We start from the raw sequence: 24,244 nt of genomic DNA, 5'->3' as shown, positions 1-24,244 counted from the left end.
CCAACAAAAGCCTTCAGAGCCGTTCTCTAATGTTCTTTTAATGAAACAATATTAGGTAGATTGGACAACATGGAAGAAATAGCAGCATCAATGTTAACGCTTGCTTCCTCGATGTGAGCCGCCATTGCTGTCTAAATCAAAACAGTCTCACGGTCGCTTCTCCATTACGTCACATCTATGAAACTCCAGCCCTGCTTCCTGATTGGCTAGACAATAAAATTGGTTGAAGAAATCACTCTCTATGGGAGAGGTTCCAAATGGATGTGAGTGAAGCTAGGCGGAGCTAAGCGGAACGAAATTCATCTGGCTCGTCAGGTTAGTGATCTCTGCCATCATCTGTTGTGGTAGCAGCAGCAGAGCAACTCAAAGAAGCTCAACAAGCTGATAAAGAAGGCCAGCTTTGTTCTAGGGACTCTTCTAGAACCTCTGGAGATGAATTTGCAAAAAAGGATTCTTCATAAAATGAAGAACATTATGGACAACTCTAAGCATCCTCTTCATCAGACTGTTGAACAGTCTGATGAAGAGAGAGAGTCTGATGAAGACAACAACAGTGTCTTCAGTCAGAGGCTTCTCCAGATCGCTACAGGAGATCCTTCCTGCAACAGCTTGCTGAAGAATCCCCATGAGTTACACCAATATTTAACTTCCCTTTGGGATCAATAAAATATTTTTGAATTTGAATCGAGACCGCAGAGCACGTCGCCGTCAACCTGACAAAAACATGACAAACTGAATAAATACAAACAAATAAAATTCTTTTAATCTTCTCCGACAAAGTGCACGCCTCAAATCTACAAAGCAGCACATTACAACGTAATGGAATAAATACAACTGAATTTAAAAAGAAAAAAAAAAAAAAAGAAATGTTGAGAGATACACAAGTACCTGCACAATCACACTTTTTGCAGTGAGTATAAATCTGGCTCTTTAGAAAGGCTCCGCAGCAAAGTTTCAGTCATGGGGCTCCTCGAGCGTCGCCGATCCTTTTGGATGGAGACGTCTGACGCGTCCTAAAGCAAACCAGTTTAAACCACGCGTCTTCGTAGCTGGAGACTACCCAACCAACGTGAAAGAAACAACCGGTGTGCACTCTCATGTTCATACACATCACCCTGGAATACTTGTGCAACCGCAGCAGGGCTCCCCCTGCAGGGAGAAAAATAAAGTGAACACGTCTTCAGCCTGAACTGAACTTCCAACTCAAGTCTGTGTGGTGCAACTTAGTGTTAGTTCTTTTTTGTTTTGTTTTTTTTTTTTCTTTCTCCATAGGCAAACATAACATAAAAAGGCAAGGGAACGTCGCATCCCTTCATTATCCACAAAATAATTTAGTCCTCTTTAAATAAAACTGGGGGGAAAAAAAACACTTTTTCAAATGGTGGTTCTTACAAAACAAGGAAAAAAAAAAGGATAAAAACAATTTCAGACAAAGAGGAATGCTCTAAGAGGCATGAACCGTAGAAGGAAAGAACTCAATCCCATGAAAAAAAAAAAAATATTAACAATAAAATTCTGTACAGAACTAAAAATCAATATACAGTACAGTACCTGCAGATGTTATGCATACAGTACAATTCTCTTTTTACATAATTTTAGTATGAGCTCCAGCCTGATCTATATACTGCCTTAACATAGGTTGGAAAGCGGTTACGTTAGCTTACAGTAATTTCAATGGTTATTCAGCGAGGACAGCAGATCTCAGAAAGTATTTAGAAAAAACGGACTGAAAACTTATTGCCGGATGGTCATCTTCGGTTGCATACTGCATGTGTTACATGACTGCGTCCTTCGACATGGAGCAGCAGGCTGACGGGGGAAACGGCGCCGAGGAGAGAGAGAGCGAGAGAGAGAGAGAAAGAGAGAGAGAGAGAGGGGGAAAAAAGGCTAGGGGTTAGTTGGTTTTTGCTATCTTAGTGAGTCTCCCTACCCTGTACAGTACATTCGCGGGCCAGTGCTGCACGCTAACCAGCCGGATCCACCTTGATTCTGCGCGGTGGGGTAGTGGCGGCGGCAATTCCGTGCTGATTTTTGTCCTGTGTGAGTCAACACTAATCCAGTGATGGGGCTAGAGCCTAACCAGAGCTCACCCAAAGGCCCGGGCGGTGTTCCATCTGCCGTCACAGTTTGAGCTCGTTGGCAATCTTGCAGGCGATGTTCTTAAAGGCGATGGACGTGCCCGATATCCTCTTGAAGCGCACGCCGTTGAGCGAAAGGCGGGGCAGCTTGCACACCTCCATCTCCCACTGGACCAGATTGTCCTGCCGCGCGTCGCCATGGACGCAGAACAGCAGGAAGCGCTCGCGCTGCTCGTAGTCGCAGCTGTTGGCGTCCAGGACCTTGCGGATCTCTCGCATCATGTCGGCGGGGTCCATGGAGGAGGTGGTCTTCATGCTCCAGGTGAAACGCAGTGAGCGGGGCTTGGAGTCCCGACCGGCGTCCTCCTTGGTGTCGCCTGACGCACTCCTGAAACCACACATTAGATGGGCAGAAAAAAAAAATAGATTTTTATGAATTTAGAAGTTAGATACAGGCTCTCCGTGATGAAATGGGGAGGAAGCAGTTTTAATGATGCCTAAGATAAAAGTTCTGTTTTAAAATAGTTAAAATCTACTTTGTAACCATGCAAATAAAGTATTTTTGTTCATCAGCTGCTGCGGAAGCAAGCTGTTTTGGGAACCCTGGGAACTCTTATTTGATTGGCTCAGGAACCAGGAAGTAAGCACAGGACTACACTTTGAACCAAAGTAATTTCGCACTGTACCTCTAGGTTTGAAAGGAGAAAAACGTGACTAAGACGTTGTTGATGGAGAGGAACGATTGTTTATAGGGAATGTTTCTTAGACTTAGACAGCTTTTATTTGTCAAATTGTATGCACAGAGTGCGTACAGAACGAAATTTTGTTTGCATACAGCTTGGAAATCACAGTGAATTGCAGTAAATTACAGGGTAAAGTAATTTACAGCATAAAATTACAGGATAAAGTGCAGCAGTGATTTAACAGTACAACAACTGAAATGTAAACAGTGCAAGAGAAAGAGACAGTGAGCGATCACAGAGTACAGGTGAGTATTTATTTCTTCCATCCCGGGTGAGAAATTAGAATGATTTAAGTTAATTTTACAGTAAAATTCCCACTTATTGCTCCTCATTCTCAAGATTACATTTCTATAGTTAAATCAGATATAAGAATAAAATCTGTGTGGGTGAGGAAAACCATGTGACTGACTGAAGTGATGAAAATGACTACTATTACTATGAATATTAATTACATTATGGCTCCACTTCCAGCTACTAACAGTACTTCCAGCACATTTTTAACACATTTGATTTAAACTGCGATGATACTGAAAGCAGTGAAGCACTTGCACGTCACCGTCATATTAATTTGATCTTAATAATTAACGCAATGATCATGATATGAAACTTTTAAATGCCCACCGTGACTGGAGCCACTCAGGTAAATGCTCACCTTGGCGTTTCAGTCCTGGCGCTGGCCTCGCCCTCACTAGGCACCCTGAAATAAAACCAAAATTGACACGTTATCTCTGATTTAGTGTCAACACCCCCCCACCCCCCACCCCCTACCCACCCACCAGCCAGCCGCCAAAACCGGCTCAATCATGACTGAACACGGGCGAGGGAGTCAGGCATCATGCCAGGAAAGAGTCCACACTCCTGGGTGTCAGAGCGCAGCACGCATTGAGGTGACGTTTCATCAGTAAAGCTGACATAAACCATGTGCATCAACCCATCTGTTGGAACACACCTTTCCTTAATCTCCACTGAGGCGTAAAGAGAGGAAAAGCGCTCGTACACGTAACACAGCTTGATTTCTGTTATCTCAATCGTTTCTCTACAGCTCTGCGTCGAAGACGGGAGAGAGTAAGGAGAGGGCAGCTCGCCACTGCAGCCGCACACACCTCGTGGCTTTTCTAGGGACGGGGGCAGGGGGGAGCTGTGACGTTCTGGCCATAAAACGAAGGAGGACACAAGGGGAGGAAGATAACACGGCATAACAAGGGTGTCAGTAGGCGAGGATGTGGCGGGCAAGTACATGGAGAAGTTCAAAAACACACGGGCCGCCGTGGGCAAAGACGGGGATGTTTTCTGAGTTACTGTTTTAGACAGGGGGAAGGGGGTTGGGGGGGATGGGGGGGCATGTGCAGCAAGCGTTTAGTTCTCCTACCTCCGGGTTGACCTGAAAGACATAGTTCTATGCGGGGAGAAAAGGAGAGAAAGCTGTAAGCTACAAGCAGGGGGCAGCTTGGAAGTGACACTCGCATGAAGAGGCTCAGTACACTGGTACCAACAGAGAGTTGGCAGACAATACCCATCAAGGCATTTCTTCTGTTTTTTTTATCTTATTTTATTTGTTTTTACAAAAAAAAGATGCACCAATAAGAGGTTTTTGTCCCCCAGACATTTTTTAAACCACCGATATTGATTTAGCCCATTCTTATTTCTCCTTATGAATGGTAATACATTAAGCTGCTGCATATATTGAATTTAGCCCTCCTGCTATGAATGGTCATTAATTGTTTGTATCAGGAGCAGAAGCACTGCAAACCAGGACTTTCTATCATTTGAAAACAAAGAGAACAATCATAGAGTTTAGCATCTTGTATTGACGAGAAGCGAGGGAGGGACAGCTTGGATTACAAAAAAAACCTTCCGTCTCCATACCTCTTCCTTAAAGAATATAGATCCTTACCGTAAGATTTTGACAAGGAATCCAACATTTCTAAATTTAGTACTGGCTGCAAAATATATCACAAATGAATAAGTAATGCAAAGAGCAGCTTGGATAAGAATGCTAAATATGCCACGAGACCTAGCTTTCCATGCTGGTAATAGATTTGGTGATGTTTCTGGTTAAATACAGCAGGAAAGGCCTCAGGAGCCACTGAAATACTACAACCAAGTTGTTTATTTGCTAATAAAAAAAAGCATATTTGATCAAATGTCACTTTTTCAATAAAAAAATAGGCTGGATAGTCTAATCACTATCTGGGGTCTAGGTTTATAGTGAATCTAAAGCAAAAAGACATCAACAATGTTTAGTTGTTTATTTATCGCCATTTATTGAAACACCATGACAGACAGAAACTAAAATGCTCAAAGATAACACTGAGCAACTTAGTTCAGCCGTCAGGTTATCTGTTAAAAGTCTTGCTCTCGCTCGCTCTCTTGCAATCTGCATTGACTACAGATAAAAATACAGTTTTCTTTTAAAATAGCTCTGTGCTTGCTTTACTTACAAGACACAGAAAATGGCTAATTCAGTCTTTTTCACTCAGGAACAACTTTCTCATTTTTTTTGTCCTGATGATCTGGAAGATCTGGTAACTGATTAGAAAAATGTGGATATTTCCAACCAGCCTGCTGTCAGTCAGGGCTTTGTAAGCTAAAATTGTGAGATTCTGGCAATCAGGCGACCACCATCTTTTCAGCTAAAACATTTTGACAAAACCCTAAAACTGTTCAAGCAGGCAAAAAAAAAAAACTACGAATCATTTGATTAACTTCACTGACCTGCGAACAAACTTTGAGGTGATCTTGCTGATGATTCCCGTGGACGTGCCCCTGCGTTGCTGCGCCAGCGCCCCCGTGTCGTGGGACAGCGTGGGCGAGGCCGGGGGGCCGTTGTAGGTGGCGCTGCGGCGGTCTCTGAGCTGAGCTCCGTGAAAGGTGCTGCGGCTTGTTGTGCCGCGGGGGAAACGGTTCTTCTCGGGGGTGCTAATACTGTGCACAGATGGGGAGGTGGACGGATCGCGTGGCGAGGAGCTGCAACGTAAAGCAAGTCGTTAATAATTCACGTCTTGCCTCGGCCTGCGGCAGCGCAGATGCTCAGCCGCAGCTCACCTAGCTTTCAGCTCCGTGTTGTCATCAATGGGGGGCAGTGTGCTTTTTGAAGGATGCCCCGACGCCGACATGGACTTCGTGTGACGAGGTCGTGTGGCGCTCAGCGCGGTGGAGGGCGTGCTTCCTGACACCTCCGTTAAACTGAGGATTGAGAGCAGAGGGCGTTATCATATTAGGACTAAACTGTGGGAATTCATAAAACAAAAAGCAATAAGCTGGAAATTAAACAAAGAGGAACCCCAAGGGCTAAAATAGCCCTGTGGTTGTTTAACCTGCTGTCTTTGCCGTTTGGAATCGCCGAATAGCGGTCGGTGGAGGATCGTTCGCACACGTACGTGTTCCTGCGAGTCATTGAGCCATTGGTCTGTTGGTGGAGAGAAACACGATGAACAATCTCACGGTAACGGCTTTATTCAGTTTTACACAAGTCAGAAATCTGCCTGCCACCATGTATAAAGAATGAGTGTACTTTTAATATCGCCTCTAAATAAAAAAAAACAACAACAACAAAAAAGACGTAAAATGTTTCGTCCTTTTTCGCATGGGAAAAATAACTGTGTCCTTATAAGCAAAAACATAATGCGGCCACCGTTTAATCATGAACCAAGTGTAATCAACAACACTTTGGTTTTCATTTCAGCACCACCACCCAGGGGTGGTTGCTGCCAAATCAGCAAAATCCACAAATCACATACAGTGTCTTGCAAAAATATTCAACACGTTTTCTGTTATCTTGTCCCATTTTGTTGTTTGCCTCACATTAAAAAGAAACACATCTTCAAAGTCATAGGCATGTTCTGTAACTTAAATGGTGCTAACTCTCCAACAACCCATGTTCATTCCAGGCTGTGAGGAAACAAAACATGGAAAATGCTAGGCTGGCCGCAATAAACAATAAATCAATTAATCTCACAGTAAATAATTAACATGATTAACCAGTCGGTCGAGGCAGATGACCGTTCATACTGAGCCTGGTTCTGCCGGAGGTTTTCCTTCCCGTTAATGGGGAGTTTTTCTTTCCACTGTCGCTTCATGCTTGCTCAGTATGAGGGATTGCTGCAAAGCCATGTACAATGCAGATGACTCTCCCTGTGGCTCTACGCTTCTCCAGGAGTGAATGCTGCTTGTCGGGACTTTGAAGCAATCAATTGGTTCCCTTATATAGGACATTTTTGACCAATCTGTATAATATGATTGAATTTGACTGTAAAGTGCCTTGAGATGACATGTTTCATGAATTGGCGCTATGTATAAATATAATTGAATTGAAGTGATAAATGAAAGATAAGCTCCATCCTTCGCTTATGCATGTTCCCCCTGTGTTTTCCTCTGCAATCTCTGAGACTGGATAGCAAAATGTTTCAGTACAGTGCACTGGTCCCTACTCACCGCTCCCTTCTGGTTTTCTCAGTAGGAGGAGTTAAATCTTGTCAGGTAGACACATGCTCAAAGTTTAGCATGAGAGCCTCATGAGGGAGAGCCAGAGAAACACCAGTTTAAAAAGAAAATGGAAATGGTGTGGAACCGCTGCAGTGTGGGAGTTTTTTTGACGCCGGCCAACGGCTTAATCTCTCTGAGCTGGTATGTCGAGAGGGTGTGCTTGTGTTATTCTGCTATTATCATATTAGTTAGAAAAATGCCTCCCAATGACAATATTATGGTTTGTCGCAAGAATTTTTAGGAAGATTAATCGTCCAGCAAAATGTGTTATCGTGGCAGGCCTAGAAAATGCCTGCCACGATAACAAATGGTGGGGGGTGAATACTTTGTACTTTGCCGCTGTAACTAGAACAACTCGAAGTAAACTAGAAAAAAATCCCCAAACCAACACTTGATGCCCTAATCCAGAAAAAGAAGAAGAGATTGTTAAAATTAAACTGTATGATCATGGTGAATGCAGTATAACACTTTGTTAGTTTTACACAAACTGATCAACTTTTGCTGTGCCTGCCACAAAGCAGGGCTGCAAACCATATGGTGAAAATATGGCCATCACAATATCAGGGGACACAATATCAGGGGACTGTTCAGGGTGAAATAATCGTTGGATAATATATTCCAAGAGTCAGGAGGTCTCACTTTGCACCCCAACGTAATATTTAGCCTGCTGGATGGAGTCTGACTGCGCTAGACGCTCACACCTGACACAGACAACGGAGCTCAATATGCAAAGGATTATATTGTGCCGGGCTTCATAATCGCAAGAGTTTCATCATGGCAGAGTTTACAAATAACATTGTCATCACATTTTGCAGGCTCCTAACTGCAGTCTCCGTTTACTTCCTCACCCCCACAGCACTTGAGGCTTTCTTCCTCTCCTGCACTCCCAGCGGCGAAGCAGGGACGTCTCCTTTGGAGGTGCTGAGCTCGAGCCGGCGCGCCCCGTCCCACTCCTCTCTGTGGTCACTTTCCACGCTCAGGGCCTGGTTGCGCTTCGAGTACGACACTGCTGGTGGCACCGACGGACCCACTGGAAGAAGCACGCACACGTGTGAATATTTTTAATACGACCCCTTAGAAAAAGGGCTTCAACATCTAAGATTTTGGGGAGATATAAAAAAAACAAAAAAAACAGCAGACAAGGTCTTTACCACAACAGCATTACGCAAAGCCACTCAAAACCAGGATTCACACGGGATCACATTTGTCAGGGTGTGATACGAGACAACACTTCGGTGTTCTAACATGTAAAGCTACAGAAGCCAAGGTAAACAAGTACGAAAAGCGGAGCTGCTGTCCCTCCTCATGCTTTGAGGTGCCGGTCCAAAAACGAGCTGCGGAAAAGCAGCCTGCCACAAGATGGCGCCACAAACAACGGCTCCCACATGACATAGGTGGAAACCGCCTGGCAACCAGAGAGGTATTCCAGCTGAGTCACTGATTGAGCATTGAGGAGACCGATTATGAAAATGCAATTGCTTTAAAAGCATTCCAGTTAAAATATTGTCTTTTTTAATTTTTTTTTTAATCTGAGCTTAATATTTAAATCTTAAACAGTTGCATTTCTAAACCTGGTGTGCCTCTTCGTTCTGTCTCGGCGTAGCATGGTCAATGCTTCGTCAACTAATCAGTGACTCAGGCCAACGTCCCCCCCCCCTACACAACACGCAGTTCGCAGCACTCTCAGACCCGGGATGTAAGAGGTTACTTTACTTGGCTTCTCTACGACACCACCACCACCACCACCATCATCATCCCCACCATGATCACTGTAGCGGCGCTGCTTCTGATTGGCCGAGATGCTGCGTGTGACCTTGGGATGGGCAGGGGAAATGCTGGAGCTGTTGTTGATGTCGCTGGTCGGCCGCTGACGCTGGCCCAGGACGCTGTTGGTCAGAGGCTCGCTGCCCTCGAACTGCGGCGTGACAGAAGAGCGGTGAGGGCTTACGGTCACGTGAGATTACGCACATTGTTGGGAAGGACACGCGGGAGATACAGCAAACTCACCTCTGGAGCTTTCCGGCCTAGCAGCAGGTACGTGGCCATGACGTCATCGTACTTCTGGTTTTGTAGCGAGTCGGTGATCTCTTCTTTAGGGAAACCCATGGTCACCATGAGCTCTGGTTGGACGAAAAGGAGAAACGTGAAGGGTCTGAGTCTGAGCAGCGGACGCGATCAAAGAAACAAAAAGCACCTTAGCACAAGCGAGACTCACCTATTCTGGACGAGTCGTTGAAATCAGACTCGGGTTCGATGTAGGGTTTGAGCTCCTCGTCGTCGTGACCCACATTCATCCAGTGGTCTTTCATGATTTGCTGACAGAGAAACGAGAACATCAGAACTCCATATTCTCAACTATAATTTCAATCGCTAATGATTAATATTAGCTACTCATGACATATATCCTGCGATTGTACAGCACAGAACAGGAAGAAATGCATGACCAAATCGCAATCTGAACCCAACACTGAGGGAGAAAGCTTTTTATTGAACTGCAGTCTGGTTCTGAGAGCAGGGGCCGTCGTTACTGCACAGGACGCAGACACTGCAGTGTCTTTCTATGGACACAATTTGTTCTTCATTCTTGAATCTGTGGAAAATACCGCATATTTCTTCCCTTTCAGATGTTGTTCATCTGGTGAAGATGTTTTTGTTTTTTTTTTACAACTCAACATTTCCATTTTCCTGATCTTAGCAAACGCTGCACACTTTCATGTAATGGACAGAGACAAGAAATGGAAAGAAAATGTGGAAAAAGTGAAAAAAAAAAAAAACAAAACAGTAAACCTTGAGATTTACTGATGAAGTGAAGCTGAGACATCGAGGATGAGGAAATAAATTGAGGGGAAAAAAACTATTTCTGAACGTTTGACAGCACCCTCTCTGCAAATCACAGGGTTGCCTGATTGCGGAAGCAGGCTGAATGTAAACAAACGGCGATACCTCTAAACTGCCTCGTTTGACGGGGTTGAGCACCAGAAGCTTCTTCAGCAGGTTTTCACAGTCTGTGGACATGTAAAAAGGAATGCGGTACTTTCCCCGCAGAACCCGCTCCCGAAGTTCCTGCAACACCAGGCAAAACAAAAGAGATCATTAAGACAGGTGGATCACTTTTCAGGTATTTTAAACACCTAAAACCAGAATATAACCAGGGTTTAAAGTTGTTAAATCAACTGAGAGGAACATAATTCCAATAGATGTACAGTTTATGATTGCTTCCACTTTGTTTGTTGCTCTGTAGAGTTGAGGGGGAGTTAGGTTATCATTTTAGATTACATGTAATAATGATTTGCAAAATTTTGCCAAACAAATAAAATAAGCACTCAACGGTGAACACACATTAAAGTTAATTAATTACTTATTGAAAATAATATTTAGAACCTCTTGAAATTAATAAAGCTTGGTGATTCCTCTTTACGATCACTCAATCAGATACCTTTTGCTGTCCAAACAAGTCTAAAATCTGATTTATTTACCGAGATTCATGATCAAATATAAAGAATCATATATTAAAATATAAGTTTAACCTGCATAGCTGCTTTTAAAAAGCATTTAGATTTACTTTAAGCAACCTAACTCCATGACTGATGTGTAGAAACATCAAAGCCGAGTCTGATCTGGAGATAAAGTCTGCTACAGAGATAAAAAATCCAGTAGCTTTCTAAGATGACCTGACTAGTTAAAATGTAAACATCTTTTAATAAAGTCTATAAAGCTTTTTTTTTTTTTGGAATTAACTAAAAGCTAAGTGTGAAAATGCCTCAAATCTCTGATCAGGTCAGAACATTTCTCATTTTAAGTCACTTTCAAAGAGACAACTACTGCACTCATTTTATTTCAGACCTCAAACATTTTTTTATTTGTTTATACTCTCATTATTTTTACATAATCGGGAAATATAAAAAGATCTCAATCTGACTAATCGTGGTTTGAGCTTTTAAATTAATCTATAAATCAGGATGTGCTTCAATAAGGAGCTACGTTAAGTTTAACGAGCAGAGCCCACAGTGGTAAGATCCGTTTATCTTAATGTGATAAAACCTTTATTTTCAAGCTTTGAGGCAAACAACATTTTCCAGAAAGGCTCGTCCCCCCATCTGTCAGCAGGATTAAACGATGCTTCCCAGAGGAAAAGGCCCACCTTTAGGTTCTGTCCGTCAAAAGGCAACGACCCGCTGACCAGTGTGTAGAGGATAACGCCAAGACTCCACACGTCCACCTCAGGACCGTCGTACTTTTTACCCTGAAAGAGTTCAGGAGCTGCGTACGGCGGGGAGCCACAGAACGTGTCCAGTTTACTGCCCACGGTGAACTCGTTGCTGAAGCCAAAGTCGGCTATCTTGATGTTCATGTCTGCGTCCAGCAACAAGTTCTCAGCCTGGGAGAGGGGACAGAAGTGAGGATTGTAAAAAAACAAAACACAGACCGACAGCAGAGGCTTGTCTTAGGATGGACCGCTAAGAGATGAGCACAAGACAAGAGAACTTAAATCACCTTTAAATCTCTGTGAACTATCCTCCTCTGATGGCAGTACTGCACTGCAGACACGATCTGAAACGCAAACAAGCGTAACGGGTCGCTACGTTAAACACCAGGATGGAAAAGAAACCTGAGTGAGATGAAAGCAAACATACCGAATCTATAAAAGTCCCACTGATATTTAGGAAGAGCTCCATTTCAGCTGCTTCCTTCCCGATTCTCTGTTTTGTGTGTTGATGCTGAGGGATAGTTCATCTTAACGTGATTCTGGCATGCAGACAGAGGCTATAGTGGCACAACTAAGATTTTTACGGGAAATTAAAGCTAATCTTTGAAGTACACACAAATATGTGAGTGAATATTTTTTGGCACACCAAACATCATTATTTTCAACTGAATAATCTTTGACATCAGCTATCATCTTTGTCAAGCATAAAACGAGTGCAAAATAAATGCATTTCTCCAGCAATCCAATTGTAGCCTGTGATTTTTTTTTTACACTAATTTATGCACGTTCTTTAGAGTGTTCGGATGTTCTGTTACAGTTTTCTATTTCCTATTTTTCTAAGTTTCATATGTAAAATTAAACCGAGCCACGTTAACGACATAACGTCCTTCTGGAATTAACGAAGGATTCAAAATTATTGATTTATAGACTGAACAGGACGGCCGAAACCAAATGTCCTATGCTCTGTGAACGCACCATATTTAACCGCTAACATAAAACTCTCTTCGGTGTGGAAGTCATTATTGGGTGAATATTGCTGATAATGAGGCATTTTCAGCATCAGCGAGGCGTTTGAAACTGTAACTCAGAGAAAGAGCCAAAAGGTGGGAGACGCTGCTAGGAACAAAGCTGCATTTTCTATGGCGGCATGGCTGCCACTCATTTAGCCAAATAGTGAGACTTCGTAGCAAACAGGAAGGGTAAATTCATCACAACATCATGCAGACAATGTTGCCGACCTTTTGAACATCTCAGTTAAGCCAAGAGTCTGCATTCTCTGGGAAACATACACACACAGATGCTTCCCTTTCCATTTAGTGACGCTAACAATGCTAATAGCTAATATAAAATGCTATAGACAGTTTGAAAGATCAACCATCTTTTTTTTTTCAATAAAGTTAAAACTACTTTTACAGTGACAACTCTTACACACACACACACACACACACACCTAGTGTAACACACAAATATTTAAGGACCGTTCATGGCTGGAAGAAAATGTTTTAAATCCCGTTTATCAAAGTTCTTGAAGCGAAATCGGCTGCAACCTCTCAACGTACCATTGGTACACCAATATATCAAGTGCAGCATTGCTCTGATCAAGATGTTTATACAATATTGTCCATAAAGGAGAGGGCCAAATCATTCATTTCAGGCTCCTTCCTGATCTAAAGTGTGTCTTGTGCCAAATTGGGATTTGCGCAGTTTGCTGTTAGTATTTCAGCCGGCCAGGAAATTTCACATATTCCAGATTATCAACAATATCTATCAAAAAGTACACATGCTGCTGTAGGGTTAGGATTTTGAGCTTGTTTGACCATATCTTTGAGTTGTTTTACACACAAGCAGAAGACTTTTTATAAAGACATCTGGCCAAAAATGACCAATAAAAAAAAAAAGTGTTCATGATACAGGTAGCCATATCAAACGCAACCTTAGCAATGTAAAAGCCGGTGGAATATTGCTACACAAGAGGCACCACTAGGGGTCAGCAGAGACCACTGGGATGGAGGCTTCAGCCGAAGCTGTGTGCACTCCACCTTCCCTCTGCAGTCGGTGACAAAGCAGGATTTTGGTGTATGCAGTCTTTCTCCAGAAACAATAAAGTAATGATGCCCAGGCGCTGCAACACTGGTGACTCACCTGCCTGAACTTGGCCCTGGCCTCCTTCTCCTTCATCCTGCCGTGAGCCACAAGGTAGTCAAATACTTCTCCTGTGGTAAGAATAGACACAAAATAAGGATTTTATATTCATTTGAAATCAATCAGCATCCCAGTTTTAGTTTTGAGCAATCCCTGAACATGTTAGATATTTGTAAGGACGATACCTATCTAAAGCATCCTGGACTGTGAGGGACTTCCACTCACCCACATAAAAAAATATAAAAAGCGACCTAGTTAAAGAAACGTGCAATGAGGCCATACTCACCTCCACTGGCATACTCCATCACCAAATAAAGTGTCTTATCAGTTTCGATCACCTCAAACAATTTTACTGCAAAAAAAGAAAAGGAAGCAGGAATTAAACAAGTTAAATGACGTTTAGAATTAAGACTTTAATAAGTGGGCCTTTAATCTTAAGAGTCAAAATAACAAGACTTCAGACAGGCAGCATGTAGCTAATTTATAAATGTATCCTTGGAGTTTCTGCATGGTTCAATCAGTTAGATTTACTGACTTTAGAGAACTTTCAATGTTTGTAAAGATTTGAATTTAAGGCCTGTGTAAATTATGAAAAATAACTGATGGGCAACATTACATAATATTGCAAGTACACTATGATCTTAATTCCAGTAAATGACTAAATTTCAATATAAGCAGGAGGATTCATTCGATGGATACAGGGAATAGTAAAAGTCTGTGTCTTGCTGAGGTTTTTTCCCGAAACATCAAGAATCGGCCAAATTAGTCAAACAACAAACAGAACAAAACTTAGTTTGCTGATGATTCCCGCAGAAATGATTTTAAAATGTATTTAATTTCTGTAAGCTCCCTAAAGAAGCAATCCATAAATGCTTGTTCAAATTTCAGATTTAATTTTAGACCAATTAAAGAATATCTACATGTATCTAAATGTATTTAAGGCTTAAAATTCAAATGGTTGCATGAAGACTTTTTAAGAACTGTAGAAACCCTGATCTTTGGAAAAGCTCAAACACAGGAAGACTAAATGTCTGGAAAAGAAAAATCAGAAATTGGTTACCTCTAATTAAGGTTTGTTTATTTCTTTAGCGAGATGCAGAGGTCAACTTTAACTGGGAAATCTGGATTCATCGGGGTGCAGCATGTTTACTCACCTATATTAGGATGATTCAGTAGCTTCATTATTCTAACTTCCCTGAAAAGCTGTGGAGACACAGAGGAGCACTTTAATCCATGCAGAACCGACATCTAATGACTTTATGAGCAATAAAACACGAGCGTCACCCATCTTCCTGGAGGGAGCAAAACGAAGGGAATGCAACTATAAGCCGCGTCTTAATCGGCGTTACACCAGCAGAGGACATGAGCACCGCAGCTCTACTATGCTGTGAAAAGCAATACGGCTGATGCCGTGATGCACTAAACTCATCCCAGCAGAGATACGGTGCAGAATTACAACTCCGGTGAGAGGCTGCAGGGGAAGGAGCCGGCCCTGTGGCCGTCACTGCAGCCACTCACAGGCTGCCAGCATCCGCAGAGGAGCAGCAAAGACCCACTGCTCCTTGGCAGCTGTAAACCTTCACAGGCTTTGAGTTTCAGGTTCCAGAGAATGGTTAAATCCTTGTGGCGCCTTTTTCTTGCATCTCCACCAGAGTAACCTGTGTTCTCAGACAAGAGGATAATCTGTGAGCTCGTCTTTAAAAAAAAAACTGCATCTCTTTAGTCTTTGTGCGACTGTTTAAGGTCAGCTGAGCGGCTGCAGCCACGCAGAGGTGCTGTTGAATCATTTACATTCTGCTGGGGACTCAACGTTTGCTCAGGCTGTGTTCGAGTGTCAGATGTCAGTACCGACATGACAGGGATTTGCACCTACACAACGGTTCAGCCACATGAGACACAACACAGATTTTGCTCTTTGCTGACTTGGCTAGACATAAAAAGCCGAGTTCATTTTTTATATTATCATTACGCAGGGAAAACTGCCTTCATCCCTTATATTGTGAAGGTGTAGATCTCCGACTTGCGTTTGGTTGGGTTTAATCCTCGTACACAACTGAATGCAAGCAACTTTCTTAATGGCACTTTGGGTATTACATAAGTTCCAGGATGGTGTGTGTTTCTAGGTCAAACGCAGCTATTATAGCAGTGTGAGCAGGCCTAGCTCTGCAGGACTTCCAGCTACAGCCTTATTATTAAAAACACTGCTGCACTAAATCTTTCCCTTGTTCTGTCTCTACTTGCTTTTTTTTTGTGTGACAGCTTTCACCTTATGGATCCAAAATATTGCACAAGAAGCTGCAGCAGACAGATTAAAGGTTCCTACATTGTTCTGAAAGTCTGACAAGCGAGTATTGGCTTTCTTTTTGTCCAAAGTCTGGTGTAGATTATTCCTCAGTGCCACAGAGCCAATACAGACTAAACAGCAGGCCACACATTTCCCTTCATTACAGTAAACATAGCGACTGGGATTTATTTGTCATAAAAAATATTATATTTATTATTTGTTATAATAAATATTATTTATTTAATTTTAAAAGCATTCTTTCAATTTTTCACCTATTTTGGCTTTAAATACAACAAATCACCTTTGGGTTCTTCAGCAGAAGGCTTAGAAGGACCCACACTATTTTTTTCTTTTTTTTTTTTCTTTGTCAATATATTTCACACCTTTGTTTCTCGTAATGGACAGAAATGTTTCAAGAACCGAACTCTGAATGGGTGTTTGGTTTTCTCCAACAGATCACGCCGTTTCTGAACTGAAATGTCACTTTGGTAAAACCAGCCTTTTCACTTGAACTTCACATTGCCAGGAAACACATTTGCATAAGGCCTCAAAAGGAGTCTAGTTGTGTGAGCCTAAAACAAAAGCTGTTTTCATACTTCACTTTAGGCTTAAACAACAGGAAAAACATATTTTTTAGAACACGGTTCGGCTTCATTTCAGTTTCTCAGCATGCATCTACCACGAACGCCGGCGTTTCTCACCAACAAGCTGAAAAATCAGAGGAGAGTGAGCATATAAACAGGGGGTCTTAATGAAAATGAATATATAACTGTTTTTCAAACAAAACGTAATGAACGGTTCTCCAAGTCAATAATAAGATATTTATAAAGTAATAATATATATAAATTAGTCAGTTAGTAATCAAAATCTGCCATTTCTCCCTGTGATCGGCATACAAAGCACAGAGAAATCCAATGTGTAAACAAGTCTGGAAAAGGACGAAAAACAAAAAACTGCATACTTTTTTGACTTCACTTAAAACAAACAAAACTTTAAATAAAATGATAAATGTAAATAAAATCAGAATAAATTTAGAGATTATTGGTCCACCGACCCTACACCAGTTATTAGCGGTAGCATTAGCGGTATTAGCATTAGCATTAGTGATTTCTGTTTTTCTTTGAGGCTTTCCTGCTGATTTTAGATAAATAAATGTAAAACACTTATTGCAAAAGAGCATGCAAAAAATAACATATATAGTCTATGTTTCTTAATACAAATGGCTGCTTTTAATTCAAGTATTGCTAGATTATTATTTTTGCTCCAGCTAATAATCCTCTCATTTTAAACAGATTTTTACTAAACTCAAAACAAAAAGTACACCAGGGAACATATTTAGTGACACTTATAAAGTTTACAAATAGGATTTTTTGTTTTCATTTTGATGGATTTAATGGACAAAAAAGATTTTCTGGGGGATTAGACTGGCCAATCACCAGTTAGTCAATCAAGGGAAAATTTATATATTTCCCTGTAACAGATGGTTTATTCATCTGTTACAGGGAAATATATTCTTGGGATATTCTTGTAGTCCTTATACTTCAATCAAGAAACCTGAAGCACATTTTTCCAGCTAATATTTTGTTACATTAAATTGGTAAACTTAAAGCATAGCTGACACAAATGACTTTGTCGTAGCCCCTAGGAAAACCACAATAAGCTCGACATGAACCGATCAGACTTTAAGGGCCAATTTTCAGTAATCGGCTGTTGTAACACTTTGTCCTGCCGATAGAGATTTTGAACGATTCAGATTTTCCTTAAACATCAATAATAATAATAACAATAATAATAATATTGGAAGATGTAGGAACAGCATAGTTATCTTCTATTCTTCCTGCTTTGAGCCGTCAGTTATTTTCACACTTTGTGTGTGCGAGAGCAGTCATTGGGAAAACTCACTAATTTTAAAACAAAGATTGATCACAGAGGTCACATGTCTCCAAAAGGCAGCCAAAAATCCTAGTTCCCAATCTGGCATGTTCCTTTAAGGAGGCTAAAAAGCTCAAGCAAATAAAACAGCTCAACTCTCCTGAAACACATTCAGACTTCCTGTTATCTTAGATAAGTGTTGCTCTCTCTCACTCTCTGCAGCCTTAATGAATGGCAGACATGTCTCAACCTGTTGTAGAAAATAAATTGTCCTTTTAAAAGGCTTCTTACATCTTTTGTGTTTCCTCCAACTCAATATTTTAGACACTTTTCTGAAACTAAAACATCAAACTTTTAATCTTCTTCCAAAGGGAACTTGCCTTCCCCTCATATATTGGTTTTTATTCAACCTTTATTTAAAACTGAGATGTACTGTTTTTAAAAGCACCAATTAATGAACGACCTAATCTGTTTTATTGAAGTTACATCATTATGTGTTATTTATTACAACTTTTTAGGCATCATGTTGCATATTAGTAAAAAACTTCATTAATATTGTGTTTAAACTCCAAAAACCAAAGCGTGTTTAAAAAGATTAGACAGTCTGAATTTGCTATTTGTCCATATTTACCTGAGTTTACCTGAGTATGCCACATTATCAATAATTGTGCAATATTTACTATGGTATTTTAACTTTTTATTTCTGGTGTTCATTTAGAACTAACTTTAGATTAGACTAGTTTGTTCCTGTTTTCATTATTAATTATTGTGTGTAACTCTATCTGTGTCTTTGCCACTGTCATGGCCAAGTTTCTCTATTGTGGGACAATAAAAGAGTCTCTTATCTTATATCTGTTCACAAGCATCTTGAGGTTCCTTAGTTTCTATATAACAAACATCTCCTATGTGGCTAACCCTGCTCCATATTCATCAGCTGCCGCACCGACCTGAGAGGTTCCCCCATGGTAACAAAGTCAATTAGAGAGGAATCGCACAGACACAAAACCCGGAAGATGCCCCGCATGACGAGACAAACATAAGTCACTGTAGGGTCAATGTCAAGCATCACTCAGGAGAGGAATCTCTTTATTATTCTGGATGACGGACTTACGAGTCAATATTTGATCTCGAGCTCACGTCCAAACTGTCTTGCACCCCCACCCCCCCTTCCCCCTGTATTGTTTGCGTCACTGCCCTAAAGCTCCTCACATGGGAAGCACGCGTGCAGTCACTTGGAAACAAAAATTAGAACAAACCTGAGCAGGGCTGTGGAAAACAGCAGCAAACACAGATCTCATCGATACACACTCAATACGGATGTAGCCACCATGAAGGCCGACGGGAGATAATGAGTTGGAGATCTTTGATCCGGTCTGCTATCATTATCGATAATATCTACAGACACAGTGGGGAGTTGCGCTGAGGGATACAGGGCTTCTGAAGGTGTGCTGTGTATGCGGTGAGTGAGTAACTGCAGAAGTGCCATCATATAGATATCAATTTATTACAACTAGCGTTTTAGCCGATAAGTTGGAAGAAAATGATTACAAAACAAAATGTGCATCCCCCAAGAGGACACACCGCGTTCAATGCGACTGAAGCGCTGTAGTCTGTGCCAGTGACCTACTTCCACCCACCCAGAGGCACCCAAACTAGCCTTAATTACAGCAGAGTCCACATGCAGGAGGAGCAGAACAGAGGATATCTGACAGGGGACACTTGCGGGAACAGGCTGGGCTATTTCGGTCACGACAGCGGCACAGCTGCTCGTCCCGCGTGGAGATTATTGATAGAACGAGGAGCCTGCAAACCCTCTTCCGTCGAATGGGTTTCTGTTTTGTACTAACGGTACCTTTAGAAACTTCATAGCAGTAAATATTCCCTCTTTGTTGTTTGACAAAGCAATGGAGAGAGAGAAACACGCAGGCAGAGAGACAGAGGAATAAAAAAAAAGCTTCCCTGATAGACTTGCACCAATCGATCGGCTATGATCATTGACAAGCAGCTCAAATAAAGAAAAATATGTTTTTTTTTCTGTGTATTAAACGCGTCCAAACTAAGAAACCCAACAACTCTCAACCTTTAAAATCACATCGACCAAATGCATCTACTTTGACAAAAAAAAGTACATTTTAAATGAAATTCAAGGGAAGAATAGGGTGACATACTTTAATACACATATGTGGATTAACTTGTGATTCCTTTGATAGAGATAGTCATTTTGAACTCAACGGAAAATAAAGAACCCCCAGTGAGGGGTTGGGGGATGGAGTTAATTTTCTGCCACACCGAGGCAGTTAACCGTACCGAGCTTGGTTCTTACGACCATTTACACGTCACGCTAGCACAGTTCCTCGCCTCCTATTGACGATCTGCGGTACTACTGCTCTCTAAGATTGAAGGAGGGAATTAAGCAAATAAAAATGATGGCGCCCGTAACATTCATGAAGTTATGCTTGGTTATAATTGTGATATTTAGTTGTTTGCGGAGAGTCAGGCGAAGAAGGCAACCTTTAGTGAATTTACTTTTGGCTTTTGGTACGTGGATAAGACAAACGAACGTCTAATAAGGGCTTACAGACGCAGGAAACAACGACAGACGTTGAGGTTCATCACACTGCTAAGCAGAATCATTACTGGAAATTGTGTGGCACGATAAGGAAGCTAGTATTATTATGAATGTCTGAAACCGCAAAATTAGTCATCTGACTGTAAGGAGATGACGCAGTCTGCTCATGCACTCTTTGTTATCAGAAAACCGTGAAACCGGTCCGAGCCCACCCATCGAACTGGTCTAGATTTAGCGCGGTCCGGTTGTGTCTGGCGCGGTTCAGTTCAGTTTGCGTCCCATTTACACTCAATAGTTATCTCAGTTACTGAGCTCGGACCTGTCTCGGCACGGTTAAAAAAGGGTATTGTAAATGGGGCTCAAGTCCCAGGATCACTAAACCCAGGCAGGGTGGCCACCGAATCTTATGTCTCCATAACTGGACCTTAGCTGATGAGCGACAGCTAGCATGCTTTGTGCTCCAAACGAGAGCGGTGAATGTCAAGTAGCACAAGCAAATTTCTGAATGAGCTGTAACAGAAGGACTGGCAGATCCAAGAAGGATTTAGTTTTAGTTACAGATGATGTAAGAGATTTTGGACTCAACAATTAAATATAAATAGGGTAAACTGTTAGTTTGGGATGCGGAGACAGCATATAATGCTTTAAGTTCACGTTCTCAGGTATTTATTGTCTATTTTTTGTTAAGCTAAAAGGTCTTGGATCTGTTATTATTGATGGCGTACAAACGGCGGTCTGAGGTGGCGTGTTTAGTTTGTGTGTGATACTATGATTTAAAGTAGCATTGTAGCCTTGTGAATTATAATCGAAATAGAATGGCAAAGAGCCCAAAGAGTCACACCTCTACCCGAGGCACAGTTTTTTCTGCTTCATGTTTTATAGCCTTTAGATAAAAAAATAATAATTGGTCTAGTCAGACTTGAGAAAAAAAAAGTCTGTTGAGTGAGTCTCTTGTCTGACATTCAGATAACTGTCCTAACCTGTCCTCGACTCCCCAGGATATGAGAATAAAAAAAAAAAGGAGAGTCTGTCTTCATCCATCTCTGCTTCAGCAAACCCGTTACTACCCACAACAATTTTAGAAAGAAAACCCTCATCGAGTGCAACTTATTTAAACTCTTATATTGAAGTCGGGCAGCACTAAATGCCATCAGACGCTGCAAATGTTAGCAGCTCCAGCATTTGATTTGTACTATGATTCAGACAACAGTCCTGTCTGCCTAATCACATTCCACTCATCTGGTCAAGACTAAAGCTCCTCTAGCCAATGAACCGTGAAGCATTTGATTGGCTAACGCAGAGTGGCAGGAGGAGGACAGACGTAAACAACAGCCACGATGAGAGGCTGACCCCACGGTGGGGTATTTTGCGACGGGCAGGAAACAACAAAACGCGGCGGCCCATTTTCAGATTTCATTAAACTTGTTGTTGGACTTTCTGTTGCTTTAGTCTTGTTTACAGATCAGACGAGCGAGCTAGCGGTGGGTGGTGGGATGGGTGCAGCGTGTGTTTTAGTGGAAGAGGGGATTAACCGTAAGGCCTATTTAGGGGTTGAAACGCCTTAAAACCATGACAACGTCAGCATCCCGGATCACAGATGACATGTGATGCGTTTCCTGCGGTGGCTGTAAGGAGGAGCTTTGGAAAGCTCAGCTGATCTCATTTCCTGTCCTGACCACTACAGACTCAGACCAGGGCCACTGAGTCATGAAGAATCAGCACCGGGGTTCATTTCTAAGTCATGACTCTATCTATGAAGCTGTCGTTAAAACATCAGGAGAACAGGCTTTAGAAAAGAACAATTTTAATAAAGATTTGACCTCTTTGTATCGGCGCAGCGAAACAAAGGAAATTGCTTGTCAGTGTAGGACGACGCTTATCCAGCTAAATCGACAAATTAATGTCAGCGCACAGGCGCAGGATTGTAAAAATGTGAGCGAAATGTTGCTAAAACCGTGACTCTGGCTTACTGAGGAGCTGCCAGTCCAATGTGTCATGCAGCTTTATCTGTGTGCATAAATGAGCCCGTACAGGATCTGCTCGCTGAGCCTGCAGTGCCAGATGGTGAGCCCACAGCCTGGCTCCTTTGGGAAAATAAAATGAAAAATCAGTGGCATTTGACAGGCTAACATGAAAGAGCAACCACTAGCGGTGAGTGGAGGAGTCATGCTGCCAAATCAGACACTAGGCTCCCACAAAAAAAAAAAACCTAGAACAACAGCAAAAACTAAAGAAAAAGCAGCTTTCCTTCGCCAGATTTACCATGATTGCAAAATGTCTCATCAACCCCAAGTCAGATTAAGATAATGATGAAACATGTTTTTCTTAGGTCCATAATATAAGGCAGCATGTGCCCTATTAAGGTAGCCCGATAGCAGCAGCAATGTCATGCTATTATATGAAAACAAATACCGGATTGCTAATTGTTCTGGACTTATTCATTAAAAGAGCATTTCTTGCTTCAAGTCATTACAAATAGATTAATGGTAATGTGGTGTGTGTGTGTGTGTGTGTGTGTGTGTGTGTGTGTGTGTGTGTGTGTGTGTGTGTGTGTGTGTGTGTGTGTGTGTGTGTGTGTGTGTGTGTGTGTGTGTGTCAGAATCTCATTATTAATGTTAGGGGCAGAGCACAATTACAATAGTACTGTAGAGCATGTAATAAAAAACAAATGGATTGATCATCCTCTATGACACTACGCACCAAAGGCACTATATGAGCTTTGTCACCATTTTTTATTTTATTTAACTTTTATTTAACCAGATTAAAACCCATTGAGATCAAGACCTCTTTCACATGATACATACAGGGCGTCTCTCATCTGAAGCGCATACTGTATCTTCTTCCAAAAATACTTAAGAGATAAACTCGGGTGTAATATTTCTAGGAACTTTAGGAAATATTTCTATTGAACTGTTGACACTGTTTACATCTACCAAACCTTTTTAGGTTAAAGAATGTGTTTCCTTTGTAGGAAATGAAAAACAGAATTAGGAAAAAAAGGGAAATCAAATTACACAGGGCTTTAATTTTCCACTTTCCACACCAGGTTGTGATGTACTCTGTAACTGGATACCTGTAGTTCTTACCTCGCGCATTTTGATGTAAAAGTGTTTTGTTGCACTAAATGTTCAGCTGATTTTACCTTGCGTTTAACAAAAGCACTCTCTAGTTATTTGGCAACACAATAAGGTTGAGCATTGCTTTTTGCAGAAAGAAATGCAGCAGCTTAGGATCATAAACAAACTATTGCAGGCATAAAGGGCTCTTTGTTTGCCTGTGATTAGTAAGGAAACTTAATAAAAGGGATTCACTCATAACTGGCTGTTCTGGATCTTTGACTTTATTTAGACAACAAATTTGGATCTTTGAAATAACTGTTCTCAAATGTGATTCTCAAAGGGTTGGTGCTTTGTTCTTGTGTTTCAGAATGACAGCTCTATCACACACAGGTCCCTTGTGCTCCCAGTATGAATTAATAATAACCACTCACATTAGGAAGACAAGAAATAAATATACAAATGCCGGTAATTATAGTTCTAAAAGAGTCAGAATCAGCATCAGCCGGTCAGAGCTTTGGGAAAACGCATGATCGATAATTGGCAACAAAAATATGAATGCTGCATTTCTGATAATCAGTACTCTGCGTCAATCCTTCCAATAAAAACAAAACTTCTCCGCCTCATCCAGTCTTTTACATCAGGTCACATTTGTAGCCCGCTACATTGACACCATATGCCATAAATGACGCCTCTCTGGAGATTTCCAAAGGTGCCGGGTGCTCAGCGATACACTGCCAAGAAAATAATGCCATGATTTGGCTCAGATATACCTGAAGTCAAATGGAAGAAACTGGAGACTGGGTAA

The 24,244-nt window shown here is 41.6% G+C and overlaps 1 protein-coding gene across 5 annotated transcripts in view; it reads right to left on the bottom strand.

Moving 5' to 3' along the window:
• Positions 1 to 737: 737 nt before the first annotated feature.
• Positions 738 to 24,244, bottom strand: part of mark1 (MAP/microtubule affinity-regulating kinase 1) — a 44,454-nt gene continuing 20,947 nt past the window's right edge. The window contains exons 4-20 of one of the 5 annotated variants that reach the window (XM_021307532.2): positions 14,810 to 14,858; positions 13,942 to 14,007; positions 13,656 to 13,726; positions 11,801 to 11,857; positions 11,448 to 11,684; positions 10,250 to 10,369; positions 9,522 to 9,621; positions 9,314 to 9,426; positions 9,020 to 9,221; positions 8,155 to 8,336; positions 6,139 to 6,230; positions 5,867 to 6,007; positions 5,537 to 5,788; positions 4,191 to 4,217; positions 3,474 to 3,518; positions 2,091 to 2,466; positions 738 to 1,809 (exon numbers count right to left, since the gene is read on the bottom strand). In XM_021307532.2, the coding sequence (XP_021163207.2) occupies positions 2,121 to 2,466; positions 3,474 to 3,518; positions 4,191 to 4,217; positions 5,537 to 5,788; positions 5,867 to 6,007; positions 6,139 to 6,230; positions 8,155 to 8,336; positions 9,020 to 9,221; positions 9,314 to 9,426; positions 9,522 to 9,621; positions 10,250 to 10,369; positions 11,448 to 11,684; positions 11,801 to 11,857; positions 13,656 to 13,726; positions 13,942 to 14,007; positions 14,810 to 14,858 (2,100 nt within the window). In that variant the 3' untranslated portion in view covers positions 738 to 1,809; positions 2,091 to 2,120. Of the gene's footprint in view, positions 2,467 to 3,473; positions 3,519 to 4,190; positions 4,218 to 5,536; positions 5,789 to 5,866; positions 6,008 to 6,138; positions 6,231 to 8,154; positions 8,337 to 9,019; positions 9,222 to 9,313; positions 9,427 to 9,521; positions 9,622 to 10,249; positions 10,370 to 11,447; positions 11,685 to 11,800; positions 11,858 to 13,655; positions 13,727 to 13,941; positions 14,008 to 14,809; positions 14,859 to 24,244 lie in introns of all 5 variants that reach the window. The other 4 variants (XM_021307531.2, XM_012880488.3, XM_021307533.2 and 1 more) reach the window with 4 other exon arrangements.

The sequence above is a fragment of the Fundulus heteroclitus genome, chromosome 22 (assembly GCF_011125445.2).
Source record: "Fundulus heteroclitus isolate FHET01 chromosome 22, MU-UCD_Fhet_4.1, whole genome shotgun sequence".
Classification (NCBI taxonomy): Eukaryota; Metazoa; Chordata; class Actinopteri; order Cyprinodontiformes; family Fundulidae; genus Fundulus; species Fundulus heteroclitus.
The sequence above is the reverse complement of the archived record's forward strand: the minus strand, read 5'-3'. Positions and strand labels throughout refer to the sequence as shown.